This window comes from Phoca vitulina, unplaced genomic scaffold, assembly GCF_004348235.1.
Source record: "Phoca vitulina isolate PV1807 unplaced genomic scaffold, GSC_HSeal_1.0 scaffold41, whole genome shotgun sequence".
NCBI lineage: Eukaryota > Metazoa > Chordata > Mammalia > Carnivora > Phocidae > Phoca > Phoca vitulina.
Window position 1 is genome coordinate 4813595 of NW_022589744.1, and position 19808 is coordinate 4833402.

The 19808-nt window shown below is 37.4% G+C and overlaps 2 protein-coding genes across 5 annotated transcripts in view; one reads left to right on the forward strand and one right to left on the reverse strand.

The window, feature by feature from the left end:
- Positions 1–19808, forward strand: part of CEP112 (centrosomal protein 112) — a 475433-nt gene that overhangs the window by 67564 nt on the left and 388061 nt on the right. For all 4 annotated transcript variants that reach the window (XR_004302419.1, XM_032429545.1, XM_032429547.1 and 1 more), the window contains exons 9-11: positions 9731–9817; positions 12244–12343; positions 15721–15839. Coding sequence is in view for 3 of the 4 variants with exons in the window: in XM_032429545.1 (XP_032285436.1) it covers positions 9731–9817; positions 12244–12343; positions 15721–15839 (306 nt within the window). In the remaining variant the exon portion in view is untranslated. The remainder of the gene's footprint in view (positions 1–9730; positions 9818–12243; positions 12344–15720; positions 15840–19808) is intronic.
- LOC116647909 (60S ribosomal protein L12-like) lies at positions 1898–2573 on the reverse strand. Its single transcript, XM_032429551.1, has one exon. It carries the CDS (start codon positions 2444–2446, stop codon positions 2000–2002), a length of 447 nt encoding a protein of 148 aa, XP_032285442.1. The 5' UTR covers positions 2447–2573; the 3' UTR covers positions 1898–1999.

Sequence of the window (19808 nt, forward strand, 5' to 3'; positions counted from 1 at the left end):
CGCAAAGAAATTGAATCAGTAATTAAAAATCTCCCAACAAACAGAAGTCCAAGGCCAGATGGCTTCCCAGGGGAATTCTACCAAACATTTTTTTTTTTTTTAGATTTAAAAAAAAATTTGAGAGAGAGAGAGCACGCAAGCACAAGTGGGGAGGGTGGGCAGAGGGAGAGGGAGAAGCAGACTGCCTGCTGAGCAGGGAGCCCGACACGAGGCTCAGTCCCAGGACCCTGGGATCATGACCTGAGCCGAAGGCAGACACTTAACTGAGCCACCCAGGCGCCCCTTTACCAAACATTTAAAGAAGAGTTAGGTTTATTACAAATCCAAAGAGGCAAAAGATCTGTACTCTGAAACCTATAGAACACTCATGAAAGAAATTGAAGAGGACACAAAGAAATGGAAAAACACCCCATGCTCATGGATTGGAAGAACAAATATTGTTAAAATGTCTATGCTACTCAAAGCAGGCTTCACATTTAATGTAACCCCTGTCCAAAACACCAACAGCATTTTTCACAGAGCTAGAACAAACAGTCCTAAAATTTGTGTGGAACCACAAAAGACCCTGAATAGCCAAAGTGATCTTGAAAAGGAAGAGCAAAGCTGGAGGCATCACAATTCCAGACTTCAAGCTATATTAGTATTGCAAAGCTGTAGTTATCAAGACAGTATGGTACTGGCAGAAAAACAGACACATAGATCAGTGGGACAGAATAGAAAACCCAGAAATAGACCCACAACTATATGGCCAACTAATCTTTGACAAAGCAGGAAAGAATATCAAATGGGAAAAAGTCTCTTCAACAAATGGTTTTGGGAAAACTGGATAGCCACATGCAGAAGAATGAAACTGGACTCCTTTCTTATACCATACACAAAAATAAATTCAAAATGGATGAAAGACCTAAATGTGAGACAGGAAACCATCAAACCCTAGAGGAGAACATAGGCATCAACTTTTTTTTTTTTCAAGTAGGCTCTACATCCAGTGTAGAGCCCATGGTGGGGCTTGAATTCACGGCCCTGAGATCAAGGCCTGGGCTGAGATCAAGAGTTGGACACTTAACTGACTCAGCCACCCGAGCACCCCAGGCTTCAGCCTCTTTGACCTTGGCCATAGCAACTTCTTACTAGACATGTCTCTGGAGGTGAGGGAAACAAAAACAAAAATGAACTATTGGGACTTCATCAAGATAAAAAGCTTCTGCACAACAAAGGAAACAATCAACAAAACTAAAAGGTAACCTATGGAATGGGAGAAGATATTTGCGAATGACATATCTGATAAAGGGTTAGTGTCCAAAATGTAAAGAATTTATCAAAACTAACACCCCCCCAAAACCCCAAAAAACAAAAAACAAAAAGCAAAAAACAAATAATCCAGTTAAGACATGGGCAGAAAATATGAATAGACATTTTTCCAAAGAAGACACACAGATGGCTAACAGACATATGAAAAGATGCTCAACATCACTCATTATCAGGGGAATGCAAATCAAAACCACAATGAGATACCACCACACACCTCTCAGAATGGCTAAAATTAACAACACGGGAAACAACAGATGTTGTCGAGGATTCGGAGAAAATGGAACCCTTTCACACTGTTAGTGGGAATGCAAACTGGTGTAGCCACTCCAGAAAACAGTATGGAGGTTCCTCAAAAAGGTAAAAATAAAACTATCCTACAACCCAGCAATTGCACTACCAGATACTTACCCAAAGGATACAAAAATACTGATTCGAAGGGGCACATGTACCCTGATGTTTATAGCAGCATTATCAACAATATGGAAATTGTCCATCCACTGATGAATGGATAAAGACGATGTGATACACACACACACACACACACACACACACACACACACACACACGCATACACACACAATGGAATTTTTTTTTTTTTTTGTCAAATGATCCTTTATCGAAACATTTTCCTTTGTAGTTAGCTAGCGGGGCATTCCACCGCACCACTGTTGATGTCATCTGTGATGTCTTAAGGGTGGCGGCCGTCAACATTGCAGCCCACAGACTGGGCAGTCCCCAGGATTTCTTTAATGGTTCCAGAGAGTTCTCTGGCTAAAGATCGGTGTCGCATCTGTTGGGCAATATTGACAATCTCATCAAAAGTGATATTTCCACTGTGCTTAATGTTTTTCTGCTTCTTTCTGTCTCTTGCTGGTTCCTTGAGGGCTTTGATAATCAGGGCAGAGGCAGAAGGTACCACTTCAATCTGGACCTGTCTGTTCTGAATGGTCAGTTTCACTGTAATCCTTAGACCCTTCCAATCACCGGTTGCCTTGGCGATGTCATCACCATCCTTTTTTGGAGACAGACCCAGTGGGCTGATCTTCAGGGCCAGGGCAGACGTGGCACCGACTTCGCCACCGGTGCACCTCAGGTACACGACTTTGATCTCGTTGGGGTTGAACTTAGGTGCCATGGTGGAGGTGGCTGGTGTCGGATGAACCCGGATTCGGGATGACTGAAGAAAGTTGCACCTTTGCCTCCCCGAGCCGAAAGCCAAAAGCCACACAATGGAATATTACTCAGCCATCACAAAGAATGAAATCTTGCCATTTTCAACAACACGGATGGAGCTAGAGTGTATTATGCTAAGCGAAATAAGTCGGTCAAAGAAAAACAAATATCATATGATTTTACTCATATGTAGAATTTAAGAAACAGAACAGATGGACATAGGGGAAGGATAAAAAAAAGAAAGGGAGGCAAACCATAAACTCTTAACGACAGAGAACAAACGGTTGTTAGAGGGGAGGTGGGTGGGGGATGGGCTAAATTGGTGATGGGGATTAGGAGGGCACTTGTTATGATGAGCACTGGGTGTTGTATGTAAGTGATGAATCACTAAATTCTACTCCTAAAACCAATATTACACTGTATGTTAACTAACTAGAATTTAAATAAAAACTTAAAAAAAAAAGATCTGTTGATATACAATGCCAACTTAATTAAACTTTCTGAATAAGAATTTCCAATACCCTTTTACAGGTTAAGAGTCCTATAGGAAATAACTCACAATAAATAATCTAACAACATAAAGATATGTATTTGTTTTATAAGCTTTGGTAAATATGAAAAAGTCATACTTTTAAAGACATCTGTGTATGGTATGTGGAAGCAACAAAAGTTAGATGAACTAAAATTCCAGAATGAGAACTATCTTGAAATAAACTGATACCAATTGCCGTTAAAAAAAGAATTATTTTAGCCATTGAAATTGTATCTCATTGTAGTTTAAAAAATAATAATGGACTTTATTTTTTTTAGAGTAGTTTTAGGTTAGAAAAACTTAGAAGAAAGTATAGGGAATTCCTAAATTACCTCCCTTCCCACCCAGTTTCCCCTATTATTACCATATTGCATCAGTATGGTACAGTAGTTAGAATTGATGAACCAGTTCTGATGATAGATTATTATTAACTAAAGTCCATGATTTACTTTAATATCTATTCTTTGGGTTATATATATAGTTCTGTGGGTTTTGACAAATATATAATGTCACATATCCACTGTTATAGTATCATACAGAATAGTATGCCCTAAAAATCTCCTCTTCTCTCCCTCCCTCCCCTGAACCTCTGGTACCACTGATCTTTTTACTATCTCTTTAATTTTACCTTTTCCAGAATGTCAGATAGTTGTCCTTTCAAATGGACACATTCAGGGTGGTATGGCCATAGATCAGATGAGGTGGCGTTTCAGAAGGACTTCTTCCAATTAGCAATGTGCATTAAAGTTTCCTCCATGTCTTTTTCTGGCTTGACGTCGTGGTTCTAATTTGCATTTTCTGATGGCTAATGATCTTTTCATATGCTTATGGCCCATTTATGTATTTTTTTATGTGAAGTATTTGTTTAATGCTATTACATTTTTTAAAAGATTTATTTATTTTAGAGAGATAGAGAAAGCCCAGGGGGAAGGGGCAGAGGGAGAGGGAGAGAGAGTCCTAAGCAGACTCCCCACTGAGCACAGAGCTGGACATGGGGCTCCATCTCACAACCCTGAGATCACGACCTGAGCCATAACCAAGAGTTGGATGCTCAACTGACTGAGCCACCCAGCTGCTCCTCATGTTATTACATTTGAAAAGAAATAAGGTTTTTTGCCATTTTATTATTATGTTGTAAGAGCTCTTTTTATATTCTGGACACAATTATATTTTATATTCTAGATACTTTTTATATTCTGGATACAAAGTATGTTGTTCTATTCTGCATACAAATGGAAACTTTGTTCTTTGATATATACATAATTAGGACATCTTAATATTGCTAGGATGAATTCCTCTATCACTATAAAATATCCCTCTATCTTTTATCATAGTCCTTTTCTTGGTTTGTGTGGCATATCTTTTCGTACCCTTTAATTTTCAACCTATTTATGTCTTTATATTTAAAACAGATCAGTGGTAGACAGCATATAATGGGATCATTCTTTAAAAATGTAGTCTAACAGTCTCTGTGTCATTTATTAGAGTGGTTAGTTCATTTAAATGTAATTATTGATATGGCCAGTTGGCTTTCAGTGTACTTTCTTGATACTTGTTTCCACTGGGACCTTCTTTTTTCCCACTCCTTTGTTGTCCTATTTTCAGTTATTAATTTAAAAAATTATTTCATTTAAATTTTTCTACTGAGTTCTTAGCTATATATGCTTTGATATTTTTCTTTATTGGTTGTTCTAGGGCTAAAACTGTGCATCCTGCCCCTGTCAGAGTCTATGTAGTGTCAGTACTGAACCACCTCACACTGGACCTCTCCTGCACTCTTCTTCCCACCTCACAAATCTAATAATTTAAAAATAGTATAATTCAGTTTAACCCTGCCCCGATTCTCTGTGCTATTGTTGACATGGTTCTACATACATTAAGTACATTAAGCCCCACCTTCCAGTGTTGTTAATTTTGCATTAAATAGTTGTCTTTTGAGGAGATTAGGAGAAGAGAAAACCCCTCTTTTGTATTTATCCACTTATTTACTCTTTCAGGGACTCTTCTTTCTTTCGCATCTGAGTTTGTATCTGGTATAATTTCCTTTCATCCTGAGGAACATCTTTTATTATTTCTTGTAGTGCAGTTCTAGTGGTGACAACTTCTGTCAGTTTTTCTTTTATCTGAAAAAAAATTTTTTTTTCTTTCCCTTTCTGCACTTCTAAGATATTATTCCTTTGTCCTCTGGCCTCTATTGTTTCTCATGGGGAGCAAGCAGTCATTCTTATTATTGTTCCCCTGTAGATAATGTCTTTTTTCTTCTGGCTGTTTTTAAAATTTTCTCTTTATCTTTGGTTTTCAGCAATGTGACTGTAATACGCCTAGATGTTGTTTTCTTTGTATTTATCACATCTCACAGTTGACTGAGCATCTTGGATCTCTAAGTTAGTATTTATTTTTTCTCAAACTTGGGAAGTTCTTTGCCACTATTTCTTTAAATATTTTTTCTCCCTTTTCTCACTCCCCTCTTTAGGTATATTAGACTCTTCGATTTTGTTCCACAGCTGCCTAAAGTTTTGTTCACTTTTCATTAATTCTTTAATCTTTTTTTTTTCCCTCTCAGGTCATTGGGTTAGATCATTTCTATTGATGTGTCATCGAATTTACAGACACTTTCTTCTGCCATCTCAAATGTATTGCTAAGCTTATCTAGAGATATTTTCCCTTTCAGTTGTTATAATTTTCTTTTCTGGAATTTCTACTTGTTTCTTTTTACAATTCCATTACGCTGCTGAGATTCCTTATCTGTTCTCTCATTAAAATGAATTTTTATTTTTTTAAATATATTTTCCTTTAGTTCTCTGCAGTATTTCTATTAACTGCTTTAAAGTTTTATGTGCCAAGTAGGTTCATCTTGGGCCTTATTAACTCCTTTTACTTTTTTGTTCTTGCCTATAGACATTTTTTTTTCATGTTTAGTAATTTCTGTGTAAAGGACATTGTCATTGTGGATGATACATTTTAGAGACCTCTAGATTCTGTGGTTTTCTGCCGTAGAATCGTGATTTTTATTGTTATTGTTATTGTTCTTATGGGCTGTTCAGTTATTTGGTAAGTTACCTCTAACCTGTGTAAACTTGGCTTTACATTCTATTAAGGCAAATATGTGGAAAGCCAAAGATATTTCCCAAACTCCTCCAACATGGTGGGATCTAATCTACAAGCTCTGTCTCTTCTGAAGATCTTACAAAGGCTTGCTTTTATTGTGTAGGTTTAGGATAAGCCTAAAATGTGGCCTTTGTGGTGTTTCAGCTAGATGCCCAGGTATTCCCAAGTTGTTAGGAAGATGTCTTCAGTTTGCTTGGGCTGGGCCTTCAATATCTCACAGCACCGTATAATCTGTGGTATCTATTGTATTTTCTACCTTATAGCAGCCAGGCTTTGTTATTTACCCAGTGCATGCACCTGGCGCATCAGATGCACACACATCCCAGCCCATTCTCAAGGATTGGCAGGGGCTCCTGCTGGCAGTTCCCATTTCCCTAGTGCCCTTTCCTTAGGATTCCAGCTTCTTCAACTGTCCTGAACTCTGACCTTTGCCTTCCCAGTTCAGTAGAGCTTTGGGGCTCTATGTGGACTGTGGTTGTGCCCATGCAGAGAGCCAGAATGGTAGTGGGACTCAGCTTAGGAGGATGACAATATCACACTGCCTGTTTCCTAATACCTGGGAATGGTCACCTCCTATATTTCATCCCATTTTGTGCTTGTTAACAATGGGAGGTGAGTTTGGTACTAGTTACTCCATTATAACCTCAAGTAGACCTCCATGGTTCTTCAGTTTGAAATTGATAGTGTATATGCTGAGCCCAGTTAAAGAAAACTTAAATGTTGTTTGGAATCAGACTTACTGGGGGGGGGGGGTGTCAAACAAATTAGAAGTGCTATAGTCAGTCTTTTAATTTCAGTCTTTGTGTTAAATTAAGCAAGGCTGTTTACTGTCTTTCCATATGCATATGGTATATGTATATGGATGCACATAGATTTATGCATATCTATATATCTATATCTTGTGTCCTGTATTGTCTTTAGATACTATACTAATAAGATTGTTTCTATATTCTAATCCTGATAATTTATCATGAATCATGCCCCCAAGTATAGGCAGAAATATAGAACTATTTTGTGGTGTCAAGGTAAGAGTTTCTAGAAAAGAGATACTCTTTTATTATCATTATTTTAGGATGGCAGTAGAGAAACTTTCTTTTTAATACTACCCTTATGATAACTTGGTGTTCTCTCTCTTAGCCAAGTTATCAAATGTTACATTGGCAATATTGGGACAAACCACCCCCCTCCTAATAAGATGGAATGAAAAAGGATACAACATCACATTAGTGTTAATCTTGCTAAAATCTAATAAGTCTAGTCATCAGGAAACATTAGACAAATCCAAATTGAGGGACATTTAATGATTGGCTGTACTCTTCTAAAATGTCAAGGTCAAGAAACACAAAGAAAGGCTGTCCTAGGAGATACAGTTGATATGATACCTAAGGCTAATGCGTGATCTTGAATTGGATCTTGGACTGGGAAAAAAAATACTTACTAATGGCATTATTGTGATAATTGATAAAGCTTAACTATAGACTGTGCATTAAGTAATATTATTGTGTTCTATTACATTTCTTTGTTTTAAGGAAATATACACTGAATTTTTTAGGGACAGAGGAGCATGACATCTCTAGCTTTCTCAGAAAGGGTTCAGAAAATAATTTTATTTATGTCTATAAATAGATATAGGTGTAAGAAATGATAAAGCACATCAGGCAAAATATAAACAGTTTGTGAATCTGGGTAAAGGGTATATGGGAGCTCCTTGTACTATTATTGCAACTTTTCTTTAAGTTTAATATACCAAAGTAAAAATTATAGCAGAAAAATCAAATTTAGATATATCTGTATGGTTGCAAGAACAGAGATCCATCAAGTTTCCCTGAAATAAAAAGGAATGCAGGAAACCTTTGAATTCAAGTACTCCTACTGTCATGGACACTATTAGGGCCTGAGTTTGCTTACTTCAAATTTCAGATGCTGTATGGTGTCTAGTCTTTGTTATGTTGGTGTATGTGCTTTGCTCTCTTCTGTATAATGGATTCATCTGCTTTCTTTTGGTTGCTGCCCCTCTAGGACTTGTTTGTTCCTCAAAGTCACTAACTTGCTGTCCTAGTTCAGATTCTTGAGAGAGAACATCGGAATGATTATTCTCTAACTAATGGATTGGTTAAGCATGTGTCAGGTGTTTATTCCTTATCTGGTCAACCAAGATTGAAGTGGAACAGATGGGAGGAGGTGGGTTGGGTTATGGCAACATAGATCCATGGCATTTAGGGCTGGCCCTCAGAAGCCGAGGGTATGACAAATTCTCTCGAAAGTGTTAGGGAAAGATATGGCAATGAACTGTGTCTCCCATGTCTGCCCAGCCTGCTTATATTGCTTTTTTGAGTTTGATTACTTTTTAATAGACTCCTAAAATGCTTCTGTTGAGGATCTTCACATGGACTTAGACCACCCAGCCCCCTTCCTGCTAAAATGAGGAAGAAGTAACAAAGGGAGTTAGAGGCAAAAGAATGGAAACATTCACAATTTTTTCCTTGTGTGTAGTAAATGGATGACTGCTTTCCTCTCCACCACTCAGTGTTTAAAAAATCATGAGATTGTGTTAACTTTGGTTTGTGAAAGTTTTAAATTTCATTTTACTATGTTGATTTGATAATGCCTGTTTATCTTAAGTTCAGATTCATTACTTTTTTAAAACAGCAATTGAAAAATATAAAGTGTATTTCAGAAATTTTCAAGAGAGTATTTTGACAGTACATTTGTAATATTTTAAAAGAAAATTTTCCTGAAGCTTGTAGACTAATTTTTTTGAGTACCTACTTTGTGCCAAGCATTGTCCTGAGTCTAGTTACTTAAGTGATATCATTGAAAATAAACTTCACAGCTCATTGAGGTAAGGGTAATTAATCTTAACTAGCAGGAGAGGAAATAAAATCTCAAAATGGTGACATGCCCAAAGTCACAACAGCTAATGTAGTGGGATTAGAATTCGAAATAGAAATGAGGTCTGTCAGACTCCAATGTATATACTCTTTCAAAGGGTTAGGAATCAGGTGGTCAAACACTTTCACATTTGGGATAATCAATTTCATGTTGTTCATTTTAAACCTGTCACTATTTTTCTTTTAATTCTGAGATGTGCCCATTATTATCAGTAAGGATTGGTTACATTTTGGCTGGCTTCGCTCAGAGCACTGGTACAGTAGGTGTTGGTTTGATAAGGATAGGAGTTGTTAATGAATGCTCGAAAGGATTGATCAAGTTACTTCCTTGAAGTAGTCAGGGTCTATGATTCCAGGAGACAGAACTGGAAAATCTGTTAAGAGAAATGTGCGATTATCAGTAATATGCCATAATTGTGGACATCCACTCTCAAATTGTCATATTTAAGTATGTAGGTAAATAAGAGTAGTTTTAATGAGCATGTAGATATGAGAAAAGAAAAAAGTAAAAAGGTTGCATAGAGGCTCAGAAATAGTAAACAAAGGCTAAACTACTATTGGATTTAGCAAAATATAAATTTAAGAGGACTTCTTTTGAGGGTGGAGTGGGGTGGGGATAACTGCTGAATCTGTATTTAGTATTCTAAATTAATTTGTGTGCTTTTGCCAAAGGGAAAAGTATGTTAATAACACCTTTAAAATGTTTTTCTTGAAGTTGGACATAAAAACAAAAATGCTGGAAGCTAAATGTCATGAGGAGAAGCTTAAACTGCAGCAGAAACATGATGCTGATGTTCAGAAGGTAGGGTATCTGCCGGAATATTCTAGGTCTTGTAACCCTCATCCCACCATCCACTTATTTATGTACTTATAACAGTCTGTGCTTTAAATGGAATTTGCTAAATTAATAATTTGGCCAAAGTTGATCTTTAAACTTCATCTTCTAAACAAATGTGTCTATGTAAATATCCTTATGGTTTCAATTGCCTTTTAGTTCTTCCTCTGTTGTTTGAAGGCTGGCCTTCTTATAGTCCGCAATCTGCATTCTATCATTACCTTTCGTAAAAGCTGAAGTAAGAGATCAGCTGTAAACACTAGCATTTCTTTTAGTCTGATAGTCTGATATTCTTTTGGGTTTCTGTAAATTAAAATTTTCTTTTTACTTGGAAAAAGAACTTTTGGATTTAGTTCTGTTTGGTAGACTGCGTGCATTGTGATGGTAGCATGGAATATAGGCTTCTTTGTTCACTAGCTCATTGGATTTATGCCTTTTAATGTTTCAGTTTGCTCTTTTAAAGAAAACTTATTTTTCTTCTTAATGGGCACAGCACCAATAATTAATTTATTGTTATCCCACATGGAATTTGAATGATTAGTATATTTTAGTATTGATTTAAAAAACTGAGTGGTATTTTTATATATTTTAATACATGAAAGTTAATCCAAATAGAAACTTGGCATTTTCTGTTTCACAGCAAAGCCTTCCAAAACTGAGTGACAGAGATGGTGGCAGGGACTTGAGGCCACACATCACATACCCAAGCTCTCTTAAAAGCTGAAAATATATTAATATTTAGTCAGGTGCCTATTTGGCTCATTTTCTTTAAAAGCAACAAGAAGGAAACCACTGATTGAAAATTAGAAAGAGAAAAAATACTGAATCCTTTTCCTTTTTCTTTCTTCTTTCCTATTCACATTTTAAAGGCCAGTATTACTTTCTGCTCTTACTAGAATTTTACCTTAGCTTAAATTGGTTAGATAAAAACAGCTCTATCACAAATATGTTAGAGACTTAGTAATATAATTTTAATATAATATCTATCCAAATGAAATAGAATCTATTGATGTATAAGATAAATAAGTATAAAAATATATTTAGAAAAATCACGGTAATAGAGTTTGAAATAGGCTTCTCGGTATGTCCATTACAAAAATCTATTCTAAGAAAAACATTTAATAATAAAATTCTTTCCAGGAATTTCTCTTTTAAAATAAATTCTGCATGAAAAAAGAAAGCAATGCAACTAGTTTGAAACGCCAGGTAAAATATAAATAAAATCCTTGATCTTATGCCAGATTTGGAAAGTATATTCATCAGTTTGTTGCTTAGATGGCATTTTCTAAGTGTCAGGAATTGGGAAGGAACAAAATTAGAGTGTTTTACCTTTTTGCATACATTCTTTTCCTTTTTTGCTTCTTTATGAACATTGGGATCAAACTAGCTCCTTTTCTTATTTACCAATCATTCTTAGAGGTGGAACTAAAACCATGAAAGGTAAAGTAAAATGCTGGTAATAAAAGCACTAAGAAAAAGTTGGTTAGACGGTGGTGAATAATGCCCCCTGCCATTTTTTTTTTTTTTAAGCTGAATTTGGGTGTATAGGAAATATACTCCAACCATAAGAAAAGTGGATATTCATACTCCTGCCTCAGTTTGGTTTTCTTTTTTCCCCTTTGTTAGCACATTTTTGGTCCTACTTGCTAGCTACTACAATTTGGTTATTTCTCCAGGTTTTCTTTTTCTCTTCTTTTCTTTTTTTTTTGTGCATGTGTGTACAGATGTATTTAGGAGTATAAAATCATGATTAAATCTTATAAAACAATTCATTTAAAACTTCTGGCACAATACAATTAATGATGTAAAATATTCATGCAATTTTTGACTTATTTTGAACTGATTTTTTTGATTCATAATAGCAGAACTAGATATAAAAGAAACCTAATACAGCTCATCTTCCCATGTGTCTGGGGATTCTTGTTATTGTGCATGAAAAAGAAAGGACACCAGAGGGAGGGAGGATCCAGGGACCACTCATCTGAAGTTGTTCTGTCCCTGTGCAGCGGGGGGTGGATTGTGCTGCACCAACATGCCGATTTTCTGATGGCTTCTCTCTGCTACTTTATGACCCTTTAATCTCTGAATTGTATTTTAGAGAATCACCTAATTTATTATTTATATTCTCAAAACTTAATATATGAAAATTGGAAGCTGATAACATATTTCTTTCAGTAATCAATTATTCTAGTATATTTGATATTTTCTCAGTGCACTAAAATACAATTTTTACATCTTTTTTTGGGAAACCATTTATGGGATTAGCTGAGAGATTTGCAAAAAATATTGTGCTTATTTTAAAAAGTTATGTGTTCTATGTATAAAAAATAGTTTACTAAAACATTTTATTTTTTTATTTTTATTTTTTTAAAACATTTTAAATTCATTTGCAGATTTTAGAAAGAAAGAATAATGAAATAGAAGAATTGAAAACTTTATACAAAAAGAAACAAAATGAGATGGAGGAGACTATTAGAAAACTTGAAAAAAAAGGTGATGTTGTATGGTTACATTAATTTTTTAAAAACATTTCCATTTTATTTTAGTGGCTGTATCAAGTAAAATTTTATTTTTGACCTTTTAACATGACATGGGGATGTTTATGTGGGCTTTCATACAACTGAGAAAAAACTCTGTGTGTGTATGAAGTGTGTGGTGTAATATGTGTGTATGGTGTGTGTGTGGGTATGGGGTATGTGGTATGCGTGTGTGTGGGGCATGGGGTGTGTGTATGGGGTATGTGGTGTGTGTGTGTGTGTCTGTGTATGGTGTGTATGTGTAGGTGGTGTGTGGGGGGGGTATGTGGTGTGTGTGTACGTATGTGTACATATAGGGTGTGTGGTGTGTGTATATTTGGGTGTGTATGGTGTGTTTGTGTGTATGTGTGTGTATGGGGTACATGGGGTATGTGTGTGGGGTATGTGGTGTGTGTGTGTGTATGGGGTATGTGGTGTGTGTGTATGGTGTGTATGTGCAGGTGGTGTGTTTGTGGGGGGTATGTGGTGTGTGTATATATGTGTATGTATGGTGTGTGTGGTTTGTGTATATGTGTGTATGGTGTGTGTATGGGGTGTGGTGTGTGTGTGTGGGGGGGTATGTCGGGGGGGATGTGGTGTGTATGTATGTATGTGTGTGTAGGTATGTGTATGTATGGGTGATGGTGGCGGCAGTGATGGTTGGTTTGGTTAAGGAGTTGAATGAGTCTGTCACTGTTCCTCCCTCTTTCTAATTCTCTGTCCTTATTGGACTGGAGCTGCCCTGGTGGGTTATAGATTAGAGCTTACTGGCTTTCACAGGGAAGTCTAGGGAAATTACTCCTCGTGGTCTAGTAAAATTCATTGCATTAAGTATTTACTTTAAGCCTTGTGGTATATGCTGGTATCGTGATTGACAGAACAAACATTTAAAAAGTATTCCCCATTCCCACTTCCATTATGAAGGAAAAGAAAGCATGTAATCAAGTGTAAAAATTGACTATGACTGTAGGTTAAACATTGAAATGCAACGGGAAGGCAGAGAGAGTGAGTGTTGATGAAAATATGTTTTGGAGAAAGGAACTTTAAAAGTTTTGTAAGATTTGATTAGTTCGAGAGAAGAGTTCCAGGTACAGGGATAGGAATGCTGTGTCGTCAGGTGTAGGAAGGATGCTGCAGAACCGCTGGGCTGGAGGGGATGGTCCTGTGCATTAGGAGAAGGATTGCAAAGGACTAGACACAGGACTTGTCCTGACTTAAGCATGACCTTGAATTCCAGACTTAGAAGTTTCAAGTTTATCCTGTTGATGCTGGAGAGTCAGAGAAGATTTTTGAGAGGTGAGCTTTAGGACCTCATGCTTTAGAAGTAGCCTGGTAACGGTGGGTGTGCCAAACAAAGGGAGGCTGGCTTCTAGTCTGTTATAATAGAGGCAGCATGAGGAGAGAGAGAGTGAGGGAGAGTGAGAGAAAGCGAGAGAGAGCAAGAGTGCATTCCCCTTAGAAACATGGGCTCTAATCCCAGCCCTGGTGTTCAATGTCTGCTATATGACATCAGGAGGTTTCTGGGCTATGGCTTACTCATTATGAAATGGTGAGGTTGGAATAAATAATATATAAAGTCCCTTCCAACTCAAGGATGTTCTGCTTCCATGCTTTGGTAACTTTGCATGTGAGGTGATAAGGACCCGGAATACCTGAATGATGGCAGGGGCGAGGAGGCTAGTGAGAGTGGAAGGGAAGAAGACATTTTGGAGGATTTGGTGAATGGTAAGATATAAGCGACGGGAGAGCTTTCTGTTTAGGGTTTCCCTATGGAACTTACTGGCTCTCCCAAACCGCCAAGCCTGAATGTATCTGAGAGAACGGTAATGCCCTTGAAATTTAGGGTGGCAATTACGTATATAAGTTAACTAATGAAATAGATATTTTTAGGTTTATTTCCAGCCTTAAATGTTGGTGAAAGTAATTAGAAATTTGTTCAGGTTCTTTTGACAAATATCAGTGGCTACAAAAATATTTAAAATTTTTTTCTAGGTTTTTGTTTCTTACCCTGATTCAAACCAGGCAATTTAAACATGCCTAAGGTTTAAAAATAGTATTTCCTAAGGCTTTTTGAATTGCAAACAGATCTTAGTTTTAATTTTGGGATTGTGAAGTAAAATGTTGTAGATGCTAAAAACTAATATTAGGTTAACTTGAATTCTTCGCCTTTTCCCCTCCTGTGTTGCATAGTTGAGATACATGAGTGAAAGAAGTTTCTATGTAAATGTTTATGAAAATTTTGCAATCTTAAAGAAAGTGAAGAACATATTCAGTAAGCTAGGAAAAGTAGTACACTCAAGCAAACGTACAACTGAATTTATTTTACCCTCCAGAATTTATTTTACATGATATATTAAACAAATTTTCACTTAAATCAGCGACAGTTCTTTAAAAAAAGAAGATAGAAATTTAAATGATTTATAGGGGAAATATTTTATATATTTAAAGTCTATTTTGTTTCAGTAACATAAACCTTCGCAATGATTTTAATGTATCCAGGAGTAATGATATATTAGAATGATGAGTTCCTCCATCTATGTATCCAGGACACATCTTTTTGAGTCCTTGCCTGTGTGGCAGTGTTTGTTATGCCCTGTAGATAAAAAGTTGAAATATCTTTCTCCTCAGGACATAGGCAAGTAAGCCATTATAACATATAAAGTAATAAGTGATTTATTGGAGAAATAGATGAGGTTCCCTGGGAATGAGGAGGAGTTGCTTTCTGCCCCTCCAAGGGGAGAAATCTGGTTGGTGAATGGGTCATAAAGAAGGTGATACTCGAATTGAGACCAAGGATAAGTAGCGGTTTTTCAACAAGGGAGGGACGGGCATTCCACATAATAAATGATCAGTTAGGCCGTGAATAGATGAAAGAATATGGCCTCAGGAAGCTGCAGATAGGTTTGTGTGTTTACAGTACAAGGTTAAAAATATGGAAGTGGTGAGAGATACGGCCAGGAAGCACTCAGATCATGATGAGTTGTTTTCCATATTAGAGATTTTTGGCTTTTACCTTTTAGGTGAGGGAAGCTGCAGAAAGATTTCAAGTCTGGGAGTAACAGGGCTGGATTTTCACTGTAGAAAGGCCTCTCAAAGCAGTGGAGGGCCCACTGGAAGGGAATGATATGAAGGCCAGCACACTGTTAAAATTGTCTAGAGAGTGAGTAATAATGGATTCAACCAGGGCTGTGGTAGCAGAAATGGGGAAAGGAAGGAATAAGAGATACTTTAGACAATTGAGAATACTTGCAGAAAAATGGAACTATCTGTTAACTGGTGAACCATATTTTTTGTCATCAGACTCTTATGAGGTAGCTAGAATTGGCTTAACTATGTTTTCATCATTTTTGACAGTTCAGGCCCTTATCCGTGACTGTCAAGTTATCAGAGAGACCAAAGAAAACCAGATTACAGAGCTAAAAAAGATATGTGAACAGAGTACAGAATCTCTGAATAATGATTGGGAAAAAAAGGTAAGCGTCATAAAATTGTGATGGAAAATACAAAGGTTTATGCTTCAGAATAAAATATTTTATTATAAAAATAATGGATGCTCACAGAATATACAGAAAAGTATGAAAAAAATAAAATAAAATAAAATTGAAGACCAACTGTCTAGATATTGTTCATGTTTTGGTATATTTTTTTCTAGAAGTCTAATGGTTTATAAAGTAGTTTTCACTTAGAAAACTTTTGACTAATTCTTGAATTCATGTTCTAAATTTTTTGTCATAGTCTATAGCTTTTAAGAAAAATTAGCAGGGAAAAGGTAGTAGGATAACTTTTGGAGATTTTACCTTATTTTAATTTTGGATTTAGGCCATTGGATCATTTCTTTTCTGAAATTTCAGATAACACAATAATTATAGTATAAACTTGTTTTTGATGTAAACAAAATCAGTAGTGGATGGGTTATTCTTGGAGGATCATTTAATTTAATTAAGAAAAATATTTTCATATGAATTAGCAGTGCCAAGAGCAATGTAATAAAAATATTTCTTATGAACAAATCTCACATAGTTGTATAGTACTTCACTTAAGCCCTTAAGCCGTTATTTCAAGTTACAATATGTGTTTAAAATAAAGTATGTCACTTCTTTTGAGGTATTCTGTTATAAAGATATTGTTAACTCATATTCTCTCAATTATAGTCTGGGTTCAGCATATTTTACTGAAAGTTATAAATGCCTTTCCAAGCAGACACTGTGGGTCTGTAATATGTCCTGGTGACGGCAGCTTAGGACGAGTCTGGGAAGTGCACTGCAGATATATCAGGATGTGGAGAATTAGCTCTTTTCTGGTTTTATTTTGTCAATTTATGTGTTTTTTTCCCTCTTTCTCACATTTTGGTTTTATCTTTTCTATAAATTTGGCATATTTTTGTTTGTTGCAGGTACCTTGCATACATAGCCAGTCCCCTTCCTCCCTTTGTCTGATTCCCTAGTTCCTTATTTTTCAGTTTAAATTGCCAAGTCTTCTTGGAAGAGAAAAGTCTTCTGCCTTCTCCTATGTACGAGGGTACATTTTATTCCTTCAGTTGGGTGAACAAATCTTTCTTACAGCTGCACAGTAATTAGTGGATATGAATGCACTGCAAATGTGATGGAAGTTCTTTTTTGTGAAGTACAATTGCATGTAAATCTGAGGTGAAAACCTGGTGCAAGCAAGATAGGTACCAAAAATTAATAAGCAGATGATAATTTTTTGATACTAAGTTACTTTGTAATGTATGCAGTCATTCATTAGAAAGTTATTAAGCATCTATATGGACAGGTGGTGTGAGTGTGCACGTGTGTGCATGTATGTGCATGCACGTGGGTATGTATGGTGTGTGTGTGCCTGCCTATGTGTACATGTACCCCATAGTGTCCCTCATAGAAATCTCCATCCAACATCTCTCACTCCAAGTCCGCTGTACAACTACCTACTTAAGGTCTCTCCTTGATCTAAATCCCATTGTTCTCGCCAAACCCCATCTTCTTCCTTTGTTGCTAAACCAGTCTCCTCCTAGGGGTTTTCCCTTATTCCCTGTTCCCTGTGGCGTTGCTGTCTGCCCAGCTGCTTAGGCTTTTCTTTTTGCCTCATCTCTCATATCCAATCACTTGCCAAGTTCTACTTGTTTTGTTCACTCTGCTTGTTTTGTTATTCACCACTGTCCCCTCCCTAGTTCCAGAGACCATCGCCCCTTCCTAGGTTTGCTGTAACCCTGCCCCTCTTTAGTCCACGCCCCACAATACACCACACTGATGGTCTTTCTAACACACATCTGGTTTCCCTCACCACCATGTTTAAAGCACTCCAGTGCCTTCCCAGTGGGAGATTGACAGGGCTCTTCATGACTGATAACTCTGGATCTCGCAAGCCTCACCTTCTGTCACAACCCTACACTTCTGGTACTTTTGGACTGGCTTCACAGAACTTTCCCAGTTATTTGACTCTACCATGCTATTTCTAATCTGTGGGCCTTTAAAAACATTGAGTATGATTCACACACCGTAAAGTTCATCCTTTTATTTATTTATTTATTTGTTTTTATTTATTTGACAGAGAGAGATAGCAAAAGAGGGAACACAAGCAGGGGGAGTGGGCGAGGGAGAAGCAGGCTCTCCACCAAGCAGGGAGCCCATTGCGGGGCTCAATCCCAGGATCCTGGGATCATGACCTGAGACGAAGGCAGACGCTTAACGACTGAGCCACCCAGGCGCCCCAAAGCTCATCCTTTTAAAGTGTGTGTACAGTTCAGTGATTTTCATTATATTTACAAAATTGTGTGACCATTGTCACTATCTAATTTCTAGGACATTTCTGTCATCCCAGAGAGAAACCCATGGGCAGTCACTTCCTGATTCCCTTTCCTCCAGCCTCTTACAACCACTAATCCACTTTCTGTCTCTAGAGTTTTGCCTGTAGAATCACACAACTACGTGGCATTTTGTGACTGACTTCTCTCACTTACCATGTTTTTAAGTTTCATCATGTTGTGGCATAAATCAGGAGTTCAGTCAGCATTAAAGCTGAATAAGCCATTGAATGGACATGCCACATTTTGTTTATCCATTCATCAGTTGATGGGCATTTGAATTGATTCCATTATTTGGATATCATGACTAATGCTGCTGTGAAAATTTGTGTATGAGTTTTTGTGTGGCCATATGTTTTCTTTTCTCTTGGCTATTGTATGGGGAAAAACACTGTCTATGTTTTCCTTCACTCATACACTCGTAATACTTCTGACTCCAGATATGTGGGTTTTCTACACATCAAGCAATTTTCTTGGACGCCAACTGGATGTCCTATAACTCAACTAAATCTGACACTATTTGCCTAGAGTTAGTTAGTGTCAGATCCTACAAGGTAAGGGCTAAATCCCACCAGACTGCCCCCACTTCAGATGTCAGTCAAAAGTCCCAGGTTGTTACCTGTACTTCTTACCAAGCCGCTATAAATAGGAATAACGTGAAACCCTTCTTGGGCTCTGTGATTTGCTGGAATAGCTCACAGAACTTAGGGAAACATTACTTGCATTTACTGTTTTATTATAAAGGGAGTAATAGTAGATGCTGATAAATAACCAGACGAAAAAATACGCCGGGCTAGGTATGTGGGAAGGGGCACAGAGTTTCCGCACCCTCTCCTGGCACATCACTTCCTGAGTACCTCCATGTGTTCACCAACCCAGAATCTCTCCAAGCCCCAAACTTTTGGGTAGGCCTTATTACACAGGTAGGAGCAATGGTAAACTTAATCTTTAGCCACTCTCCCCTTCCTAGAGGATGGGGAAATGGGGCTGAAAGTTATAAGCTTCTAATCATGTGGCTTGACCATCTAGGTCACCAGCCCCCATCCTGAAGCTATCCAAGAGCCCATCCAAAGTCGCCTCATTAGAACAACACACACTCCTATCACCCAGGAAATTCTAAGGGATTTAGGAGCTCTAGGCCCGGAACCAGGGTCAAAGACCAAATATTAGAACAAAAGATGCTTCTAGTGCTCTTATCACTTAGGACATTACAGGGATTTTAGCTCTGTTCCAGGAACAATATTTTCTGTTATTTCACAGGTGTACCCTTAGGAGTGAAATCTCTGGGTTATATGGTGATTCTGTGTTTAACATTTCAAGGAACTGCCTGTTTTCCAGAGTGGCTGCACCACTCACCTGTGGGCTTTTCCAGTACTTCTCCATCTATTTAGACAGATTCCTGGTTTCTCTGTGTCCCTTCCTGCATGAGGCAACTACATGGTCAAATGTCCAGGCGTAAGACCCATATGTAGGATGCTGGGAAGGTCTTCTGCATCCCCCGTACCCATTGCCAAACCCTGGCTAAAAAAATGGGTAGATCTCCTCATTATCAGGGCCCTGGTGGCATCCCGATGGCTTAATAAATCTCAGCAAGGTCTCTACTTCAGAGCATGACAAATAATACCTGCTGCTAAAACAGCCT

Excerpts from the sequence above, each read along its gene's own strand:
- LOC116647909 (XM_032429551.1), bottom strand. The coding sequence starts at position 2,446 with ATGGCACCTAAGTTCAACCCCAACGAGATCAAAGTCGTGTACCTGAGG.